At 39.7% G+C, this 17,951-nt stretch overlaps 1 protein-coding gene across 1 annotated transcript in view; it reads left to right on the top strand.

The window, feature by feature from the left end:
• rapgef4a (Rap guanine nucleotide exchange factor 4a) overlaps nucleotides 1-17,951 on the top strand; it is a 245,557-nt gene that overhangs the window by 172,291 nt on the left and 55,315 nt on the right. The window contains exons 19-22 of the mRNA XM_060828113.1: nucleotides 1,063-1,104; nucleotides 7,005-7,095; nucleotides 8,243-8,393; nucleotides 12,405-12,493. Coding sequence (XP_060684096.1) covers nucleotides 1,063-1,104; nucleotides 7,005-7,095; nucleotides 8,243-8,393; nucleotides 12,405-12,493 — 373 coding nt within the window. The remainder of the gene's footprint in view (nucleotides 1-1,062; nucleotides 1,105-7,004; nucleotides 7,096-8,242; nucleotides 8,394-12,404; nucleotides 12,494-17,951) is intronic.

Below are 17,951 nucleotides of genomic sequence, written 5' to 3' on the forward strand. Positions count from 1 at the left end.
AGAATGCTCTGTGCGGATTCCTGAAAGGCCTAACTATAGGATTTCAGTGCACGTGAAGCATTGAGCTAATGATGAGGGTCTATTTAATACAAATTCATCTTTGGTGTTAAATCATGTGTTTATCATATTTTGGCTCTCTACTGAGAGCACTGTTTTTGACTTTATTGATATTGAATATCCCTTTCCTCGCTCTGTGAAGGAGTTTGCTTCACATTTTCCAGTGACTTCATCTGGACATAAGTTGACCTTAGTTTTTCTATCAGAGTTAAGATGTTATGGCTTTAAATCCCACTTTAGGTGAGGATATCGAGTTGAGGTACAGATTAGCCATGATCTAACTGAATGGCAGAAAGGCTTGATAAAAGTAGGTTCAAGCTGGAAATGGACCCTGGATAATGTCTACTCCTGAGACTAATGCTACATACTGTTCTTGAATTGATGCAAAGTGGAAATTTGTTTTCCATTAATGTATTGTGAAACATTTACTTCTATTGTATGTCCATTACAAATATTGGATAGCATCTTTATATATAATGAGACTATACTATTTTCAGTTTTTCAAACTAATGTATTAATTTTATTTAATTCAATTTTCATTGGAAATAGCTTATTGCTGATTCTGAGTGTATGATCCTAAAGTGTCCTAACCAGTTCAGCAAGTGATATTTTCCTAGCAGCCATGCACAAGCACAACCTACATACCATTTTTAATCTTCAGGGCTAATTTTTGTTTATGCAAAAGAGTGCTGAATGTTAATTTCTAATCCCTTCTGTCTGGAATTACATGAAGCAAGAACACTTGATTGAAATCAGAGAATAACTATCTTGGAGCGTGTTGAGTGGTTCAGGGAACTGTACCTCAGTATTAATCTAACAAATTGAAGTAACCCAAGAAAATTAAAAATCAGATATAAATACAATTGTACACCGACTTCAAGCTTATGTTTTTAACATGAAAATGTTCCACAAACTTCAAAATATAATTATTATTGAGGCATGAAATTAAAAATGTATTGTAATTTTCTGCCACATTTTGATGTACATATTTTTTTTCCTCTTCAGGTGTCCCTCCACCATGGTCCCTGACAGAGAGAAAGGGTGAGGGTGAGCACAAATCTGTTCCCACTTTCTACCACTGCACAAGTGTTCTAGCCACTAGTAGGGACATGAGCACCTCAGCAGGACACATTTTTGTTCTGATGTTTTAATATGGAGTTCCAGTCCTGTGTGAGACCTGTTTCCTAATTTCACAGCTATTGCTGGCAGTTCTGACAGAGGATTGAGAGTTTAAGTCTGTATCCTTTCACATCACTTCCTAGCATATTAAAGCATCTTTGTTGTCCTTAAACCAATTTACTTTTACTTTTGTAAAAAAAAATCTATTTTATTCTTTTAATAATTTATTTTTTATATATATACACCAGTTCAGTCCCAGCTTAATAACCAGCAGGAATCAGTGCAATGCTAGCTCAATCCATTAACCCCTGCTTTATCCTAGGATTAAACAATGGTTCTTTGAGGTGCAACCAATAATTACTGTTTATTAGTGCTCCATCATAGTCAAGGATCAAATTAAGTGTCCTGAACAAAACAACAATTTTTTTGAAATTACAGTTGTACATTATTAACTTTATTCAGTCTAGTATTGGGCCTTATGAATTCATCAAGACTGCTCCAACAGTACCTTCCAAACTAGAGATTTTCTTTACCTAAAAGGATACACCATCTCTGGCTAGGAAATATGATAGCGTCCCTTCACTGTCACTGGATCAAAATACAGCAACTTCTCCTTCCTAAAAGTATTGTATGTGCCCTTCCAACATAGGGAAGGCAGTTCAACACCACCTTCTCCAGGTCAGTCAAGAATCACCAGTGACATCCTATACGCTGAGTTAATAGAATAAAACTTTTTTTTGCATGTATAAGTGAATGGGCTTTGTGAGAGTTCAAATCTCGCCAAAAGTGTTAGAAACTTCCAAACACCAAATTGCATTTCTGTAAATAACAAGCACATGGAGATGGAGGCTCTTCAGCCCATTGTGCCTGTGCTAGAATTTGAAAGGAAAGTTGATTTTCATTTTTTTTTTGTTCTACTTAATCTTGCAAGTTCCTTATCCTCAAAGACCTGTTCAACTGCCCTTTTAAAATGATTTATAGAATCCTCTTCCATCACCTTTTCAGGTAATCTGTTTCAGATCGCAACCAATGACTAGAAAGACTTTTCCATCTCTGTCCTCCAGATTGATTTCTCTAATTAACAGACATATAGAGCTGAATCGTCTTTTGGTCAAGTCTGAGTTGCAAAGAGTTTATTGGAAGGATTTCCACTGGGAGGCCTAGCTAATTTTCTCACCATAGCTTACCAAACTCACTGCATTTACTAAAAAAAAACTTGCCCCTATTCCATCTTGCTGTTCAGTTCCAGCCCCATTTTACCCTCCACCATTTGCAGATCAGCTAATAATTCAGCAAATGTCCATCAAAATCCCTGCACCCTGTGCTCCCGTGCCATCTTTGAAAAGCTGATATGCATCTGGACAAGCATTGGCAGTTCATTCTTGTCCCTCCCTAGTTGCAACATGGCACAGCAGCCACAAAGCTACATTACCACATAATAGGATGGCTGACATTCCCTCACACACACACCCATTCTCTCACCTTCATTGCTTTACAAGTTGCTGATTCGTTTGGGCCTTTAATGTCCCAGCATCCAACAAACATGAATCCTGTGCTTTCACCATCAAACTGACACTTACTCTGCCCCCCGCCCCGTGTTGTCCCAGACATTTTCTAGCAGCGAACTTTGACAGAAAAAAACTGAGCCAGTGGATCATTTTAACTTTTAGAATATTGTGTGCAACTCTGGTCTCCCTGCTATAGGAACGATGTTGTGATACTGGAAAGGGTTCAGAAAAGATTTACAAGGATGTTGCCAGGGTTGGAGGGTTTGTGCTGTGGGGAGAGGCTGAATAGGCTCAGGCTGTTTTCATAGAATCTCCACAATGTGGAAGCAGACCATTCAGCCCATCAATTCCACACCAATCCTCATGACGAGCCTCCCACCCACACCCAGATCCATCCCCCTATCCTGTTCTTGTAACTCTGCATTTCCCATGACTAATGCAAGTAACCTGTACATCCCTGGACACAATGGGGAATTTAGCATGTCCAATCCACCTAACCTGCACATCTTTGAACTTGGGAGAATACCGGAACAGATGGAGGAAATCCATGCGGACACTAGGGGAACAAGCAAAATCCCCTCATAGTCACTTGAGGGTGGAATCGAACCTGGGTCACAATACAAGATTGAGAGTTTTTTTTTGTTGTTTATTCATTAGTAGGATGTTGGCATTGCTGCCTGGTCAGCATTTATCACCCATCCCTAGTTACCCTTGAGAGGGTGATGGCCTTCTTGAACCACCGCAGTCCACCTAAGTGGGTTGACCACAATGCCATTAGGGAGGGAATTCCAAGATTTTGACCCAATGACTGGGAAGGAATGGCAATAAATTTCTAAGTCAGGATGGTGAATGGCTTGGAGGTACCTTGAGGGTGGTGGTGTTCAATGTTTCTGCTGCCCTTGTCCTTTTAGGTGGAAATGGTTATTGGTTTGGAAGGTGCTGTCTAAGGATCTTTGGTGAATTTCTGCATTACATCTTGTAGATTAGCAGCTGTGTCCATTGAGCATTGCTGGTTGAGGGGTAGATGCTTGTGGATGCCAGTTAAGTGGACTGCTTTGTCCTGGATGATGTCAATCCTGTTGTTTAGGCTGCCATCACACTTTTAACTTGTGCCTTGTAGATAGTAAACAGGCTTTGGGGAGTCAGAAGGTGAGTTACTCACCACGATATTTCTAGTCTCTGACCTGTTCTTTGTAGCCGCTGCATTTTTGTGGTAAGTCAAGTTCAGTTTCTGGTCAATGGTAACTGCTAAGATGTTAATAATGGGAGATTCAGTGGTGGTAACACCACTGAATATCAAGGGGCAGTCGTTAGATTGTCTCTTATTAGTGATGGTTATAGCCGGGCATTTATGTTGCATAAATGTTACTTGCCACTTGTCATCCCAAGTCTGGATGTTGTCTTGATCTTGTTACGTTTGAACATTGGCTGCTTCAGTATCTGAGGAGTTGCATATGGTGCTGAACACTGTGCAATCGTAGGCAATTATCCCATTTCTTACCTTTATAGTGGAGGGAAGATCATTAATGAAACAGATGAAGATGGTTGGGCCAGGACACTCCTACGGGGATGTCCTGGAACTGAGATGACTGACCTCTAACTACCACAACTATCATCATCTTTGCCAGATATGACTCCAACCAGTGGAGTGTTTGCCCCAATTGCCAGTGATTGCAATTTTGGTCAGGCTTCTTGCTGCCACACCCAGTAGAATGCAACTTGACATCAAAGGCTGTCATTCTCACCTCACCTCTGAAGTTTAGCCCCTTTGTCCATGTTTGAACCAAGGCTGTAATGAGGTCAGGAACTGAGTGGCCCTGGCAGAACCCAAATTGGGTGTCACTGAACAGGTGCTGCTTGATAGTGCTGTTGATTACATCTTCCATCACTTTATTGTTGATCTGAGTGTAGACTAATGGGGCAGTCATTGGCTGGTTTGGATTTATCCTGCTTTTTGTGTGTAGGACATATTTGGGCAATTTTCCACATTGTCAGGTAGATGCTGGTGCTGTAATTGTACTGGAATAGTTTGGGTAGGGGAGTAGCAAGTTCTGGAGCACGAGTCTTCAACACCATTATGGTAGTGTTGTTGTCAGGGTCTGTAGCCTTTGCAGTATCCAGTGTCTCCAACTGTTTTTTGATATCACATAGTGATATCAGAAAAGTCAATCCCTTCAACAAGGGATGAGAGAGCGAGTACATTTAAGGATTTGGGCAGGCACTTCAGAGTGGTTGATATGAGAGGAAGAACACTTTATCTGCAATTAACTGAAACTTGCTGTTCATGAAGATATTGGAAGCAGCGATGATGATGGATTTCAGAAGAAAAATGGAATGGAGGGAAATAAACAAACAGGCAGGGGGTTGGGAGCTGGATGAGGTGTCCAGGATGTCACGTGACTGTGTTCCTGTGGGAATCCGCATTCGTGATGAAACTGAAAAGCGCTCCAAACCTCAAATTCTTGACTTACCATGCCCTTGGAAATGAGCTGTTCTGCATATTTCTTCTTCACTGCCTTTTGTTTCTTGATCTACTTGTACATCAGGGGCTGCATGAACATTGGCTTGTCCATCTCATTGTGGCCATTGTTGATAACAGTGCAAATCCCCTGGAGGCTGAGGGGTTATGTTATAGAGGTTTATAAAATCATGAGGGGTATGGGTAGGGTAGATAGACAAGGTCATTGCCTCTGAAAGGCATATGTTTAAGGTGAGAGGGGAAAGATTTAAGAAACCTAAAGGGCAACTTTTACATACTGGGTGGTATGTGTATGGAATGAGCTGCCGGGGAAGTGGTGGAAGCTGGTACAATTACCCATCCAGATGCCTTTTAAATGTTGTATGAATGGGAAGCATATAGAGGGATATGGCCAAATGCTGGCAAATGGGACTAGCTTTATTTAGGGTATCTGGTTGGCATGGACGAGTTGGACTGAAGGGTCTGTTTCAGTGTTGTACATTTCTATAACTCTATTTCTGAAAGCTTCCTGAAGTTGGTAGGGTTAAGGAGTCTCTTGGTGTTCGAGATCAGAAGGAGGTTACCCCTCCATAACTCAATAATGTCTTGCCTGGATCTGGAAACTAGAATGGGAAATTTGAGAAACAACACTTTACTGAACTGGAAGGCCACAGTCACAGTAATGATGGGTGAACACAGCCTGTTGACGATTAGGATACAATCTGCTAATTGTTAATTATTATGGAACAACTTCTCTGGCATTGAAAGTTGACAATTACAAATGTGAAGTCTCATTACTTCAGGTTATAATTGCTGTTAGAAACTTAACTAATGCCTACCTTATTTTTTTCTTCTAATGAAATCCTTTCTGTATCTTTTTTCTCTTTCAATCTAATTTTTAACTTTTTTGTATATCTATTAATTGTATTGAAATCAGCTACTCTAATTTGCGTGGTCTCCTCAGTCCTTACATTTAGTTTTACAGAGTTCCTTCTCCTACTCATTCAGGCCTCTGCACTCAATCTCCCTCACCATCGAAAATAAAAATAGGCTACCCAGACACATTAATGTTAAATGTGGAAGAGCTAATGAAACATTTACTACTGCCAGTAGATAGCTTGCTGCCACACAACCTGATCCAATTTCTGCTTTGTATCATTGTTAGCTATATTAAAGGTGCTCTGTAAATGCAAGTTTAGGTTCCCATATAGGTCATAGGAGTTCAATTTGTGGTGTTTATTCATGTTCCCATAAAAGTATTCCACTAAAACAAGTGCTGTGAAATGGGGAATCTGGGATCCATTAGAAAATGGTGTTGCTCCATTTTAAGTGTTCTGCTCCTTTTCTGCTAATTAGAGAGTTAATATTCCTCAGGTTACATTTTCCAACAAAGTACCTTTCAGAGGTACTTTATCACAGCCTTCCAGCACTGGCAGACATTTTCTGTTCAACAACTTGTTTTGAGAAATGATGCGATTGTTTGTACGAATCAACTCCATTTTGCTCCAAGCTCCTTCAGATTAGGAGGCTTGAATCCAATCTGTTGAGATCTATACAAAGTTCAATTTTTGCGAAAATACAAAAGCTTGATGCACACTTCTAAGGCATTAATTAAATTTAATCAGTTCTATTGTACAGTTCTGTGCTAATCAATTTGACTGAGTACAACAACTACAAAATGGACAATTTTCACAAGTCACAGTATGAGAAATTATTCCAAAAGGTTTCACAACATATTGCAAAATCACAGCCATTGAATTGTTTTAATGAATTACATTTTCTGGAAGAGTGGAGTTTTTTTATTAAGTTTCCATAATTTCTTGTATTCTCAAAAGGATGCTGATTTTTTTTTTTATTTTCAGCTTTTTTGACAGATCCATGCCTTGATGACTTTGTTCTGTTGCACTGCATTTTTATGCCACACAGCCAGCTTTACCCAGCTCTAATGGCTCAATATCCTTTTTTCTAGTGTTCCTTAAAATGTATTCTAATTTTTCAGGTATTCTTCCCTTGGATTATAACACTAATTGTTCAAAATGGAGTACTTTGCAAGATTTTTTTTTAAAATGGCGATGTCAGTCATAGTTATTACTCAAATGCTTGATTGAGACATTAAATTTTCAGAAAAGAATAAGAATTACAGGTGAGTGCTGTGCGCAAAATATCTGTATGAGCCTTTGATTCTGACAATTATGTGCAAGCTCTCAACATAATTGCAGCTCCAAAAATAGATTTCAGTGCGGGTGTTAACCCATTCCATACTAGTAGTATTTAGCAGCTAGGGTTTCTAGATCTGTTTTCTGTATTGAAGTCAGCATGTTTTTATCCTGCTGATAAATGACCTGGTTAAACCTGGAGAAACATCACAGGGGAATGTAAATGTCACTTGACACCTGCAGTTCAACATTTTCTCCTGCAGTCAAAAACATACAAATTCTACTACTGTGGGCGGCATAGTGATTCAGTGGTTAACACAGTGCCGGGGACCCGGGTTTGATTCCAGCATCGCGTGACTATATGGTGTTTGCGTTTCTCCCCATGTCTGCTTTAGTTTCCTGTGGGTGCTCTGCTTTCTTAAATCCAAAGATGTGCAGGTTACGTGGGTTGTCCAGGTTACGTGGGTTGTCCATGGTATTCATGAATGGCTAGGCTAGATGGATTAGCAATAGTAACTGGGGTTATGGGATATGCTGGGGAAGCTGGGTCTGGGTGGAATGGTCTTCTGAGGATTGATGCAGACTTGATGGGCTGAATGGCCGCCTCCTGCATTGTAGGGATTCTAAGATTCCATGGTCCTAGGCCAACATGGTTATTATCCATTCTCCATCTGCTCTTGTTTCCTTGCTACAAAGCTAATGTCTTTTTTTTTAGCTCTGCCTCCTGGGAAGAAAGTCAAATTAATAAAATGCATTTATATAGTAAAGTGTTTTCAGTATTCAAAAGTTACGTTGTCCCTTTTTTTCCTCATATAAAAAATATTCAAAGTCGGCAGTGATTATTCACATGAGTAATCTTAAATGAAACAGCATCTGACTGGGACCAAATTGACAGTTTACAACATTGCTTCAAAATGATGTGAATTTCCTTGACATATGTGCACTTACCATGCAGAAGCATTACAAGGTACAGAACAAGAGAAGCTTGACTATGCCCTCAGTAACAAGAGACGGGTCATCCGCCTTGTCCTACACTGGGCAAAGGTACATACAGATCTCTTACAAGAAGAAGACAGTGCTGTTGCATTTCTTGAAGTGAGTATTGCAATCCAAGATGGTACTATCCCCCACAACAGTCATCTAACCAAACCAGATTCAATTACTGACAAGTGAATAAATGTAAAATTTATTTAAGGAATTGTACAATATTTAACAATTTCAATAAAAATATTTCTAGTATTTTGTTGGTTGTAGAAACCATATCAAACTATATGTAAATATGTTGCTGATCTCCATTTCTGATCAAGAGTTCTGCAATGACTGACCGTATAATTGAGTAAATTTCCGCTGAATGCCACAGTGTAAAACCAGAGTTGTGAACTAGCATCTATTATAGAGACTGCCCAATTATCATTGCCGTTACTGTAATCCTCCTCTTTATAAGCTATGAATAAATAACTTGTAATTGTTTAATGGTTAGCGCTATTAAAAAATTGAGTAAGCTGCAATTTTTTCCTTTTTATTCCTTCCCCACCATTTGAATGATGCCACATTCCAACTTTTATATTTGTAATTATTATACTTACAGTACACATCAATAGTCTGCATGAGTATTATGTAGCTCTTGGGGAAAGAAGAAAGCAAAGTTAAGGTTTTTTATAATGTGAATTTTTTTCCAAACGAAGAGCTGAGTTCATGTTTACAATGTCAATGGTTTTCTCCAGTGTCTTGCTGTATGACATCATTAGACAAATGTGTATGAAGGAGAGGAATTGGGTGTTTCTGCACACACAAGCAAGAAGAATCCAAAGGAGCAGTAACTCTGATTGTTGTCGTCCTCCTGGTAGCTAAGTTGAGAGTGTGGGAGGTGGGAGGAGGGTGGATGATCACATAAGACTAGAAGACTGTAGGAGCAAAATTGGGCCATTCAGCCAATGGAGTTTGCCCCACATGATTCGCTCATGGCTGACCTGTTTCTGAACCCCATTCTCCTGCCTTGTCCCTTTTGATCCCCCTAATAATCAAGAACATATCTATCTTTGTGGGAATGGTCATCAACCCCAGCCTTCTTAGCACTTCAACAACTGGCCTCGCTGTCCAGTTAAGCCTGGTGGCTGGGCTGTTCGAGCTGGAGAGACAATTGGAGAACTTCCAGCTTGAAAGGATGACAGACTGCTCTATCGGGCAGAAAGAAAATAGTAGGACCATTATAGCTAGGGTATTGCTGTGTGAGCGATGAATTGGGAGCAACTCTTCCTACTCTCAAATGGGTTGAGAACCAAAGGGCAGAGGTTCACAATAGAAGGAAATGCAAGGTGAGAAATCTTTTCCACACAGCCAATGATTGGGGTCTGGAATGCATCGCCTTGAATTGTGGTGGAGTTAGGTTCACTTGAGGCCTTCAAGAGGTCATTGAATGACTATTTCACCAGAAACAATGTGCAGGAAAAGGGGAGAGTTTTCGCACTAAGTTAGAATGCTCTGAGAGCCTGTGCCCACATAATAGACTGAATGGCCTCCTTCTGTACTGTTACAGTTCTGTGATTATGATGGATTCAGCAGGGTATGGGTGGGATTGTCTTTTTGGTGCAGAGAGGCTACTTCCTTGAAACCTAACTGGTTTCCACCACAAGCAGACCTAGAAGTTACCTATAATTAGTTCTCAATAGGCTCTTAATGATTCTTCATAGCAACCTGAATGACTAGCTGGGTAGCCGTGCCACTCCCTCTCTATGCTGCCTGCACCGATGTGTCTCAGGATCAGAATGGAACTGGGGCACCCATGGTTCTTGTTGTCAAGTCCCTGCTGCTTTCCATTCACTGCACCAACCGGGTCTGAAAATCCAGCCCCATGTTGGATAATAAATGCAGCATTTATTTTGAATAGCTCATGCCTGCTGCCAAAGCCTGAAGAGCTATTCATAGTAGTTGCCAAGCTATTATATATGTTTAGCAAGCACTAATGACAGCAAGAAGGTAATGGTAGATGCTTCTACTTAAGTCCCTATGGTTTATAGTTTCTCTGTCTTCTTTTTGTACTTTACTGCAATAATTAGTTCAACTGGTGTTTTATGGAAGCCTATATTGTTTGACTCAGTTTTAAATGAGTAAAGGCTTGTTTTGAATTGCCTTTGAGATATTCATGAAAGGATGCAGTTAAAGTTGTTTGTTAAAGAAAAACCCAGAGAACCTCAAACTAGACACTTATTTTAAAATAATCTTTTTACTATTTGCCTTTATCAAAAACCTGAATGCTTTCTAATAGTTGACAAAATCGTTTTTCCCTTTTCCCTTATCTTTAAAATATAAATTTGGAATTCTTGTGAAACCAACAATCTTATAATGGATTATCCTTAGAATACATACAAGATAAACTAATAGAAAGTTGAAATATGTTGAATCTGCAATATTTGTTTGATTTGCATTTGTTTTATATGTTAATCCTGTGTGCATGTGTACAACTGTTTTAGTGAAAGGGGAGCTAAAACGATAGTGAACTGGGCTGTGAACCTGATTTAGCCATTTCATTTTGACAATATTCTGAAGAAATTAAAATTTTAAGGAAAAACTAACCAGTTAAACACTAGATGGTGCACATGTGTCAAATATGGAACAAATCTTATTCCATCACCAAGCTGTCATGTACATTTTATTTTAAAGCAAATGTGCAGACAAAAATTATCTGTTATGAAAAATATAAAGTCTACAGCATAAATCGAGCCAATAATGTCTCTTTAGAGCACACCCCAATGTTCCATGTGATCAGGTTTTATCATTTGTCAAGCACATGATTTGATGAGGGCTTATGCTGTCTTGTGATTTGAAGTGTGCCTTACTTTACTCCTGTAATACTGTGTATATAATAACTTGAATATAAATAAAATTGAAAGTACATTATTTTACATGTTTCCATCTTGTCAAAATTTAAGCATTATAGCTAATTCTCACTTTACAGGAGTACAATGCTTATTGATTGAGCAAATCTTTTCATCTTTTACTTTGAAAGGGGAAAAGAATTAGAAATAAATGAACATCTTTTACATTAGAGTCATAGTCATTGAGTCACAGTGTGGAAATAGACCCTTCAGTCCAACCATTCCATGCTACCCATGTTCCCAAACTAAACTAGTCCCACCTGCCTGCTCTTGGCCCTTATCCATCCAAACCTTACTTATTCATGAACTTATCCAAATGGCTTTTAAACATTGTAACTGTACCTGCATCCACTTTAAATCTTTCTCCTCTCACCTCAAAAATATGCTCCCAAGTTTTGAGCTCCTGTACCCTCCTAATCCTTGAGATTCACCTTTTCTATCTTCCAATAACAGTGCAACTAGGACTGCTCACAGCATTCCAGAAGCAACCTCAACATGACGTCCTAACTCTTGTACTCAAAGATCTGAGCAATGATGGCAAGCGTACTAAAAACTGCCTTAACCACCCCTTCTATCTGTGACACAAATCTCAATTATGTACCTGAACCCCAAGGTCTTTCTGTTGTACAATACTCAGGGCCCTGTTAATTAGGTGAAAGTGAGGACTGCAGATGCTGGAGATCAGAATCAAGATTAGAGCGGTGCTGGAAAAACGCAGCAGGTCAGGTAGCATCCGAGGAGCAGGAAAATCGACGTTTCGGGCAAAAGCCTTCCTGATGAAGGGCTTTTGCCAGAAATGCCAATTTTCCTGCTCCTCTGCTGCCTGACTGGTGTGCTTTTCCAGCACCGCTCTAATGTTGACCCTGTGTTAATTGTTATATTATTAAAATTAACATTATTGAGAACTGAATTTACACTAGCAGAAATGCAACCACCTTCCCATTAATTATGTTAAAGTTGCTACATTATATCAAAATAATCTTGAGTATAATTCAGTATGCTGGAAGGTGGGATTGATTCATGTTAATGGGCATGATGGTTACTGGCTATTTCATTTTAATACATCTCGCTGCCACCAGATTTTGGACAATGATATTGCAATAATTCAAATGGTGTCTGCTGTCCACAGAATGGAATAAGATAACTCTTCACTACCCAGTGATGATTACTGAACATTTAAAAAACACCATTTGCTCTATAATCTTATAACATTAATTGTCTGATTTTATAGGAATTTTATGTGTCAGTGTCCGATGACTCACGGATGATTCCTGCTTTGAAGGAACAGCTCCCAGAATTAGAGAAACTGGTAAAACAGAAGTAAGGATTTTTTTCTGATTACTTATTATTAATAAAGTTTGTATTTTGTATGCTAGAAGTAATTCGAACACTAGTACAGTACTTTAAATTTATTCAAATGTACAACCATTTAACATAATATATTTTAAGCTAGAAATATGTGTTGCAGACATTTCGTCCCCTGTCTAGGTGACATCCTCAGTGCTTGGGAGCCTCCTGTGAAACACTTCTGTGATGTTTCCTCCGGCATTTGTAGTGGTTTGAATCTGTCGCTTCCAGTTGTCAGTTCCAGCTGTCCGCTGCAGTGGCCGGTATATTGGGTCCAGGTCGACGTGCTTATTGATTGAATCTATGGACGAGTGCCATGCCTCTAGGAATTCCCTGGCTGTTCTGTTTGGCTTGTCCTATAATAGTAGTGTTGTCCCAGTCGAATTCATGTTGCTTGTCATCTGCATGTGTGGCTACTAAGGATAGCTGATTGTGTCATTTCGAAACTACACAGGAGGCTCCCAAGCACTGAGGATGTCACCTAGACAGGGGACGAAATGTCTGCAACACAAATTCCCAGCTTGGCGAACAGAACCACGAGCACCCGAGCTACAAATCTTCTCACAAACTTTGAATATATATTTTAAATTTGATAGATAAAGGCTAACAAATATTTGTGAAAAACACTGATTCATTTCAAAACTACAATTACTAAACCCTTGCTTCCTTTCCTATAGTTTTTCTGTCCCTACCACCTGAGCCATTTTCTTTCCTCAACATTTATGTGGCATCTTTGAGGTGATACCTAAGAGCAATCCAAAATCATAGATTTTCTATAGGTTTCTGAAAGCAAGCACTTGTCAGCCAGACTGAGCTGGTTGCACTATAGAATATCCATGAACATATCCAGAATTGGATTAAATGATCATTATCATCATTACCTGAGCCAGAAAGTATCAGTAAGGCCAATGTTAAATCAGGAATAGGAAGCAATTTAGGAACAGGAATAAACAATCCACTCTCTCTTTCTTGAATCTATGCTGCCATTCAGTTAGGTTATGGCTCATTTTGCGACCCAATTCTAGGAAAAGTCAGTTAATCGCAAAACTTGATCTAGCATCGATTACCATTGTGGAAATAAGTTCCAAAGTTCTATCATCCTTTACATGAAGTGTTTCTGAGTTTCACTCCTGAAATCTTTAAATCTATAGTCCTCAACTCTCCAAGTGGAAATAGTTTCTCCGAATCAACTCTAACATTTCTCCCTCAATATCTTGGAAGCACCATGTAATACTTTAAATTCTTGTAAACAGTTTGTTATCTCTTCTCCAAAAGTCAACTCTAGGAATTCAGATCCCAATCTAATCAATGTGTGTTGCATTCACTCCAAGGCCAATTTATCCTTCTCAAGGTGTGGTGCCTAGACTGCTCTCAGTACTCTACAAGTGTGGGTTAACCAGGGTTCTGTATAATATAATGGAACCATGGCTTTTGTCACTTGTCTTCTATTCTTTTGGGTTTAAAGAATAAAAGAGAGAAGCTGGCATTTAACTTGAGCCCGTAATAGCCACCAGATATTCCAAAACACTTCATAGCCAATGTAGTAATTTTTTTATTTGTAAGTATGGTCCCTATTCTAGTCTAGGAAACTCAGCAGCCAATTTGGGCACAGCGATTCTCTCAAAGAGTAATGTGATAATGATCTGATAATCCGACTTTTGTGACGTTGATAGAAGAGTAAATATTGAGCAGAACACCCAGGATAGCTAGTTTGCTCTTGCCAGGGGATCTTGCATATTCACCTGAGGAGGCAGATGGTGCTTTAATTTCTTGTATGAACAGTAGCAGGAGTAGGCTATTCTGTCCCTTGAGCCTTCCCTGGCATATAATACTATTCTTGCTGAACTGGAAATAAGCTGCAATCCACATTACTGTCTACCTCCAATAACCTTTCACCACCTTGTTTACTCAGGATCTATCCAAACTGCCTTAAAAATATTCATAGATTCTGCTGCCAGCACATTTTGGAAGGTGTTGTCTGTATTTGGGGTATGCAGAGGAACTCCATACTTGTCAATACATTTGAACAGTAAATCAGATGGCAGGAATTTCAAGGGAGAAAGTTGCATCTCAGCAATTTCTAGATTTCAGCATTTAACTGCGCGTGTGCTGTTGCTGGAAATTACTGTTCATTTTGCATGAAAATACAATGAACACCATTAGTCAGGCAAAAGCAATTTAATTTTTGTGATGTTTGGAGATGTTTATTATTCAAGATACCAACTTTAAAGGCACTGGTTCAACTGCATCAGTCATAATGAAACCCATTAGCATAAACCATAAACTGCTGAGTGAGCATCACAATACCGAAGATCAGTAAGACCTTCAGTAACCCATGATTACATTAGCATTGTAACAGGAGTAGGCAATTCAACTATCACAGCACCAGGACCCAAGTTCGATTCCAGCCTCTGGGGACTGTGTGTGGAGTTTGCACTTTCTCCCCGTGTCTGCGTGGGTTTCCTCCAGGTACTCCAGTTTCCTCCCACAGTCCAAAGATGTGCAGGTCAAGTGAATTGGCCATGCTAAATTGCCCATAGAGTTAGGTGCATTAGTCAGAGGGAAATGGGTCTGGGTGGGTTACTCTTTGGAGGGTCGGTATGGACTGGTTGGGCCAAAGGGCCTGTTTCCACACTGTAGGGAATCCAATCTAATCTATATCCCACCTTAGTCAATGGAACTTATACGGTTTCCATATTCCTTGATGTATTCCAAACTCAAAGGGGTTAGAAGTTTGAGGAGCAAATGAGAATGTTCAACAGGACTTGGACACATACATGAATGGGCTCAAACATGGCAGATGGGATGTAAGTGTGAAGTTCTTCAAACTAACCACAGCCATTACTGCCATATAACAGAGACCCCATCAGTGAAATGGTTTTCATTTCTCACCAGCTGTTAAACAAGTTGAGAAAAGGTGTACAAAGTGTGATAATTCATGGTTAGTTCAACACCAGTATGTGAGGACTCCATTTTACACCATTGAACCTGTGAATCATTGCAGCTGCTTAGTCCACAGTTACTGTGCTGCATGTAGCATGTCCCTGCTTGAGACATTTTTAACTAAAGAAAAACAGAAATTGCTGATGAAACTCAGCAGGTCTGTCAGCATTTGTGGGAAGAAAACAGTTAACATTTCTTCCCCAGTGACTCGTCCCCAGAACTGTTAGCAGCTAGGAAAAGGTGGTATTTATGCTGCAGACAGGGATGGGGGAGGGGAGCAAATAGGTGGAGCCCAGAGACTCAGTTTAAAGGGGTAGGTAAACAAGGAGGTAATGGAAAGCAGGCCAAGACACTAGCTGATTAAGTGAAAAGAACAAACATTTGGAGAGAATAGGCGTGTTATACTGAAAGCAAGCCACTTAATGTGGTGATAAATCTGGCAATAGGTGAAAATGGGTGACTGTGCTAAAGACAACCCATGTCATAACAAGGCTGGGTGTGGATGGGTAAAGAAGAAATGGAAGGATGCAATCCGGTTTTAAAGTTATTGAACTTGATGTCGGTTCCTGGAGGCTGCAGGGTCCCCAAGTGGAAAATGAGATGCTGTTCTTTGAGCTTGTGCTAAGCCTGCAAAGCCTCACTGGAGCCTGCAAACAGATGTTGACCAAACACCAAGGTGGTGTGTTGAAGTGACAGGCAATTGGAAACTCAGGCTTGTTTTTGTATACACAAATGTCTTCTGTTCTGGCTTGCTATCCACAATGACCTTGTCATCTCTGTGTCTCTACTATCTCTAATTATCCACTCCCCCCCACCCCCCCACCTCCCAAACTATTCACTCCCTCTCCAACTTGGTCTTAAGCATAAGTACCACTTTTTCGTTCTGCTAACAGTCTGAAGATTTGAAGAGTTTCTCCAGCAATTTCTGTTGTGGTTTCAGATCTCCAATATCTGCAGTTCTTTTGATATAAATATGTAACGAGACTGAGTGAGGAGCGTCAGTGGTGAGGGTGCCAGCTCAAGAAGTTATGAGCAGCCGGTGGTGTTGGTGAGGGAGGACACTGGGCAGGACGGTCAGAGCAGCCAACTGTCTGGAGAAAAGCGGGTCTTTGGGGAAGGACAATTCATGAGGATAAAGATAAGACAAAGGTCTTTCTAAACCAGATGTAAACCATAGATTTAATTCAATGTAAATCCTGTTTCCCTTGTTTAATCTTAATTTCCCTTCATGTTTGTCATGACCTGATGCCAATGGAATAAAAAAACCCTGCTAATGTTCATTGGGCTCTCTGTGTTTAAATCTTATGTCACAATAAGGCATTCGTAAAACAAGCTTTTGTCTGTAGATCAAGGAATGTCAAATTACCAGATTTAGATCTGATGTATAAATTCTGATCTAATATTGGCAATGTGTGGGCTAATGTGCAATACAAGGTATACTGAAAATTAAGTTGCCTACTTTATGCATATATACTTTGTCATCAGTAACAGTGCATTCTATCAAAAGAAACTATACTGACCCATATTTTTTGTTGTTGGCAACCCTTATTTTGCCAGCCACACTCGATGCTCTGGTGGTTTAAAGGGTTCAAGTGTTCACACTCTCTCCTCTTGTGGGGGAGCATCATTGTTTCAATCCTAATTGTCCTCGGCCACTGGTGAACTTAGAGCCCCAGTTAAGAGTGACTTAGTAACAAATGCATTTATACAAAACTCTATACTTCAATTATGCAAAATATGGACCTAGATGCTATCATCTAATGTAAATGAAGCAAAACTGCTTCCTGAAGTAGTTCTTGTAAATTGTCAATCAGAAACATAAAGGTTAATCAATTTGTGTGAAATAATTGAAGTATATTTTGTCTCAACAGTGAGACTTTCTTTCTAGCCTCATGGATTTTCCTAGTATAATACAATTTTATGGTAATGAGATTCATTAAAATCATCTTTTGGTATTTTGCAACCAGCTCATGCAGACTGTTAATGACTTATTAAAGTACAGTACTGTGGCGGAGAGTGTGCAGGCCTGATGAGAGAAATGAGGCTAAAATATATGTTATGCCCTTGTATCAAGTTAGGGGAAAGCAGTCAATCTTTGGCCCTGTCGAGTACATATGCACAACTACTAGTCAACTTCTGTACCTTTTTAACTTCTCTTGTTTTGATCAGTTGCATTGTGCAGGCTCTGACAAACTCTATGCTGGAAGTTCCTATTCTCTTAGTTTGCACCTAGATTTCAGAAAAGTTTGGGTTGAGAACTGTAACTTGTAAAAGCTATATTGTTTATCGAGAGTGAGAAATTACCAACATTTTGTAAGATGTGTAGTCACTTTTCAGTAACTAAGATGTGCAGGTTAGGTGGATTGGCCATGCTAACTTGCCCATGGTGTTCAGGGATATGCAGGTGAGATGGGTTAGCCGTGGCCAGTGCAGGGTTACTGGGATAGGGTAGGGTGGGTTTGGGTGGATACTCTTCAGAGGGTCAGGT

Source organism: Hemiscyllium ocellatum, chromosome 7 (assembly GCF_020745735.1).
Source record: "Hemiscyllium ocellatum isolate sHemOce1 chromosome 7, sHemOce1.pat.X.cur, whole genome shotgun sequence".
Taxonomy (NCBI): domain Eukaryota; kingdom Metazoa; phylum Chordata; class Chondrichthyes; order Orectolobiformes; family Hemiscylliidae; genus Hemiscyllium; species Hemiscyllium ocellatum.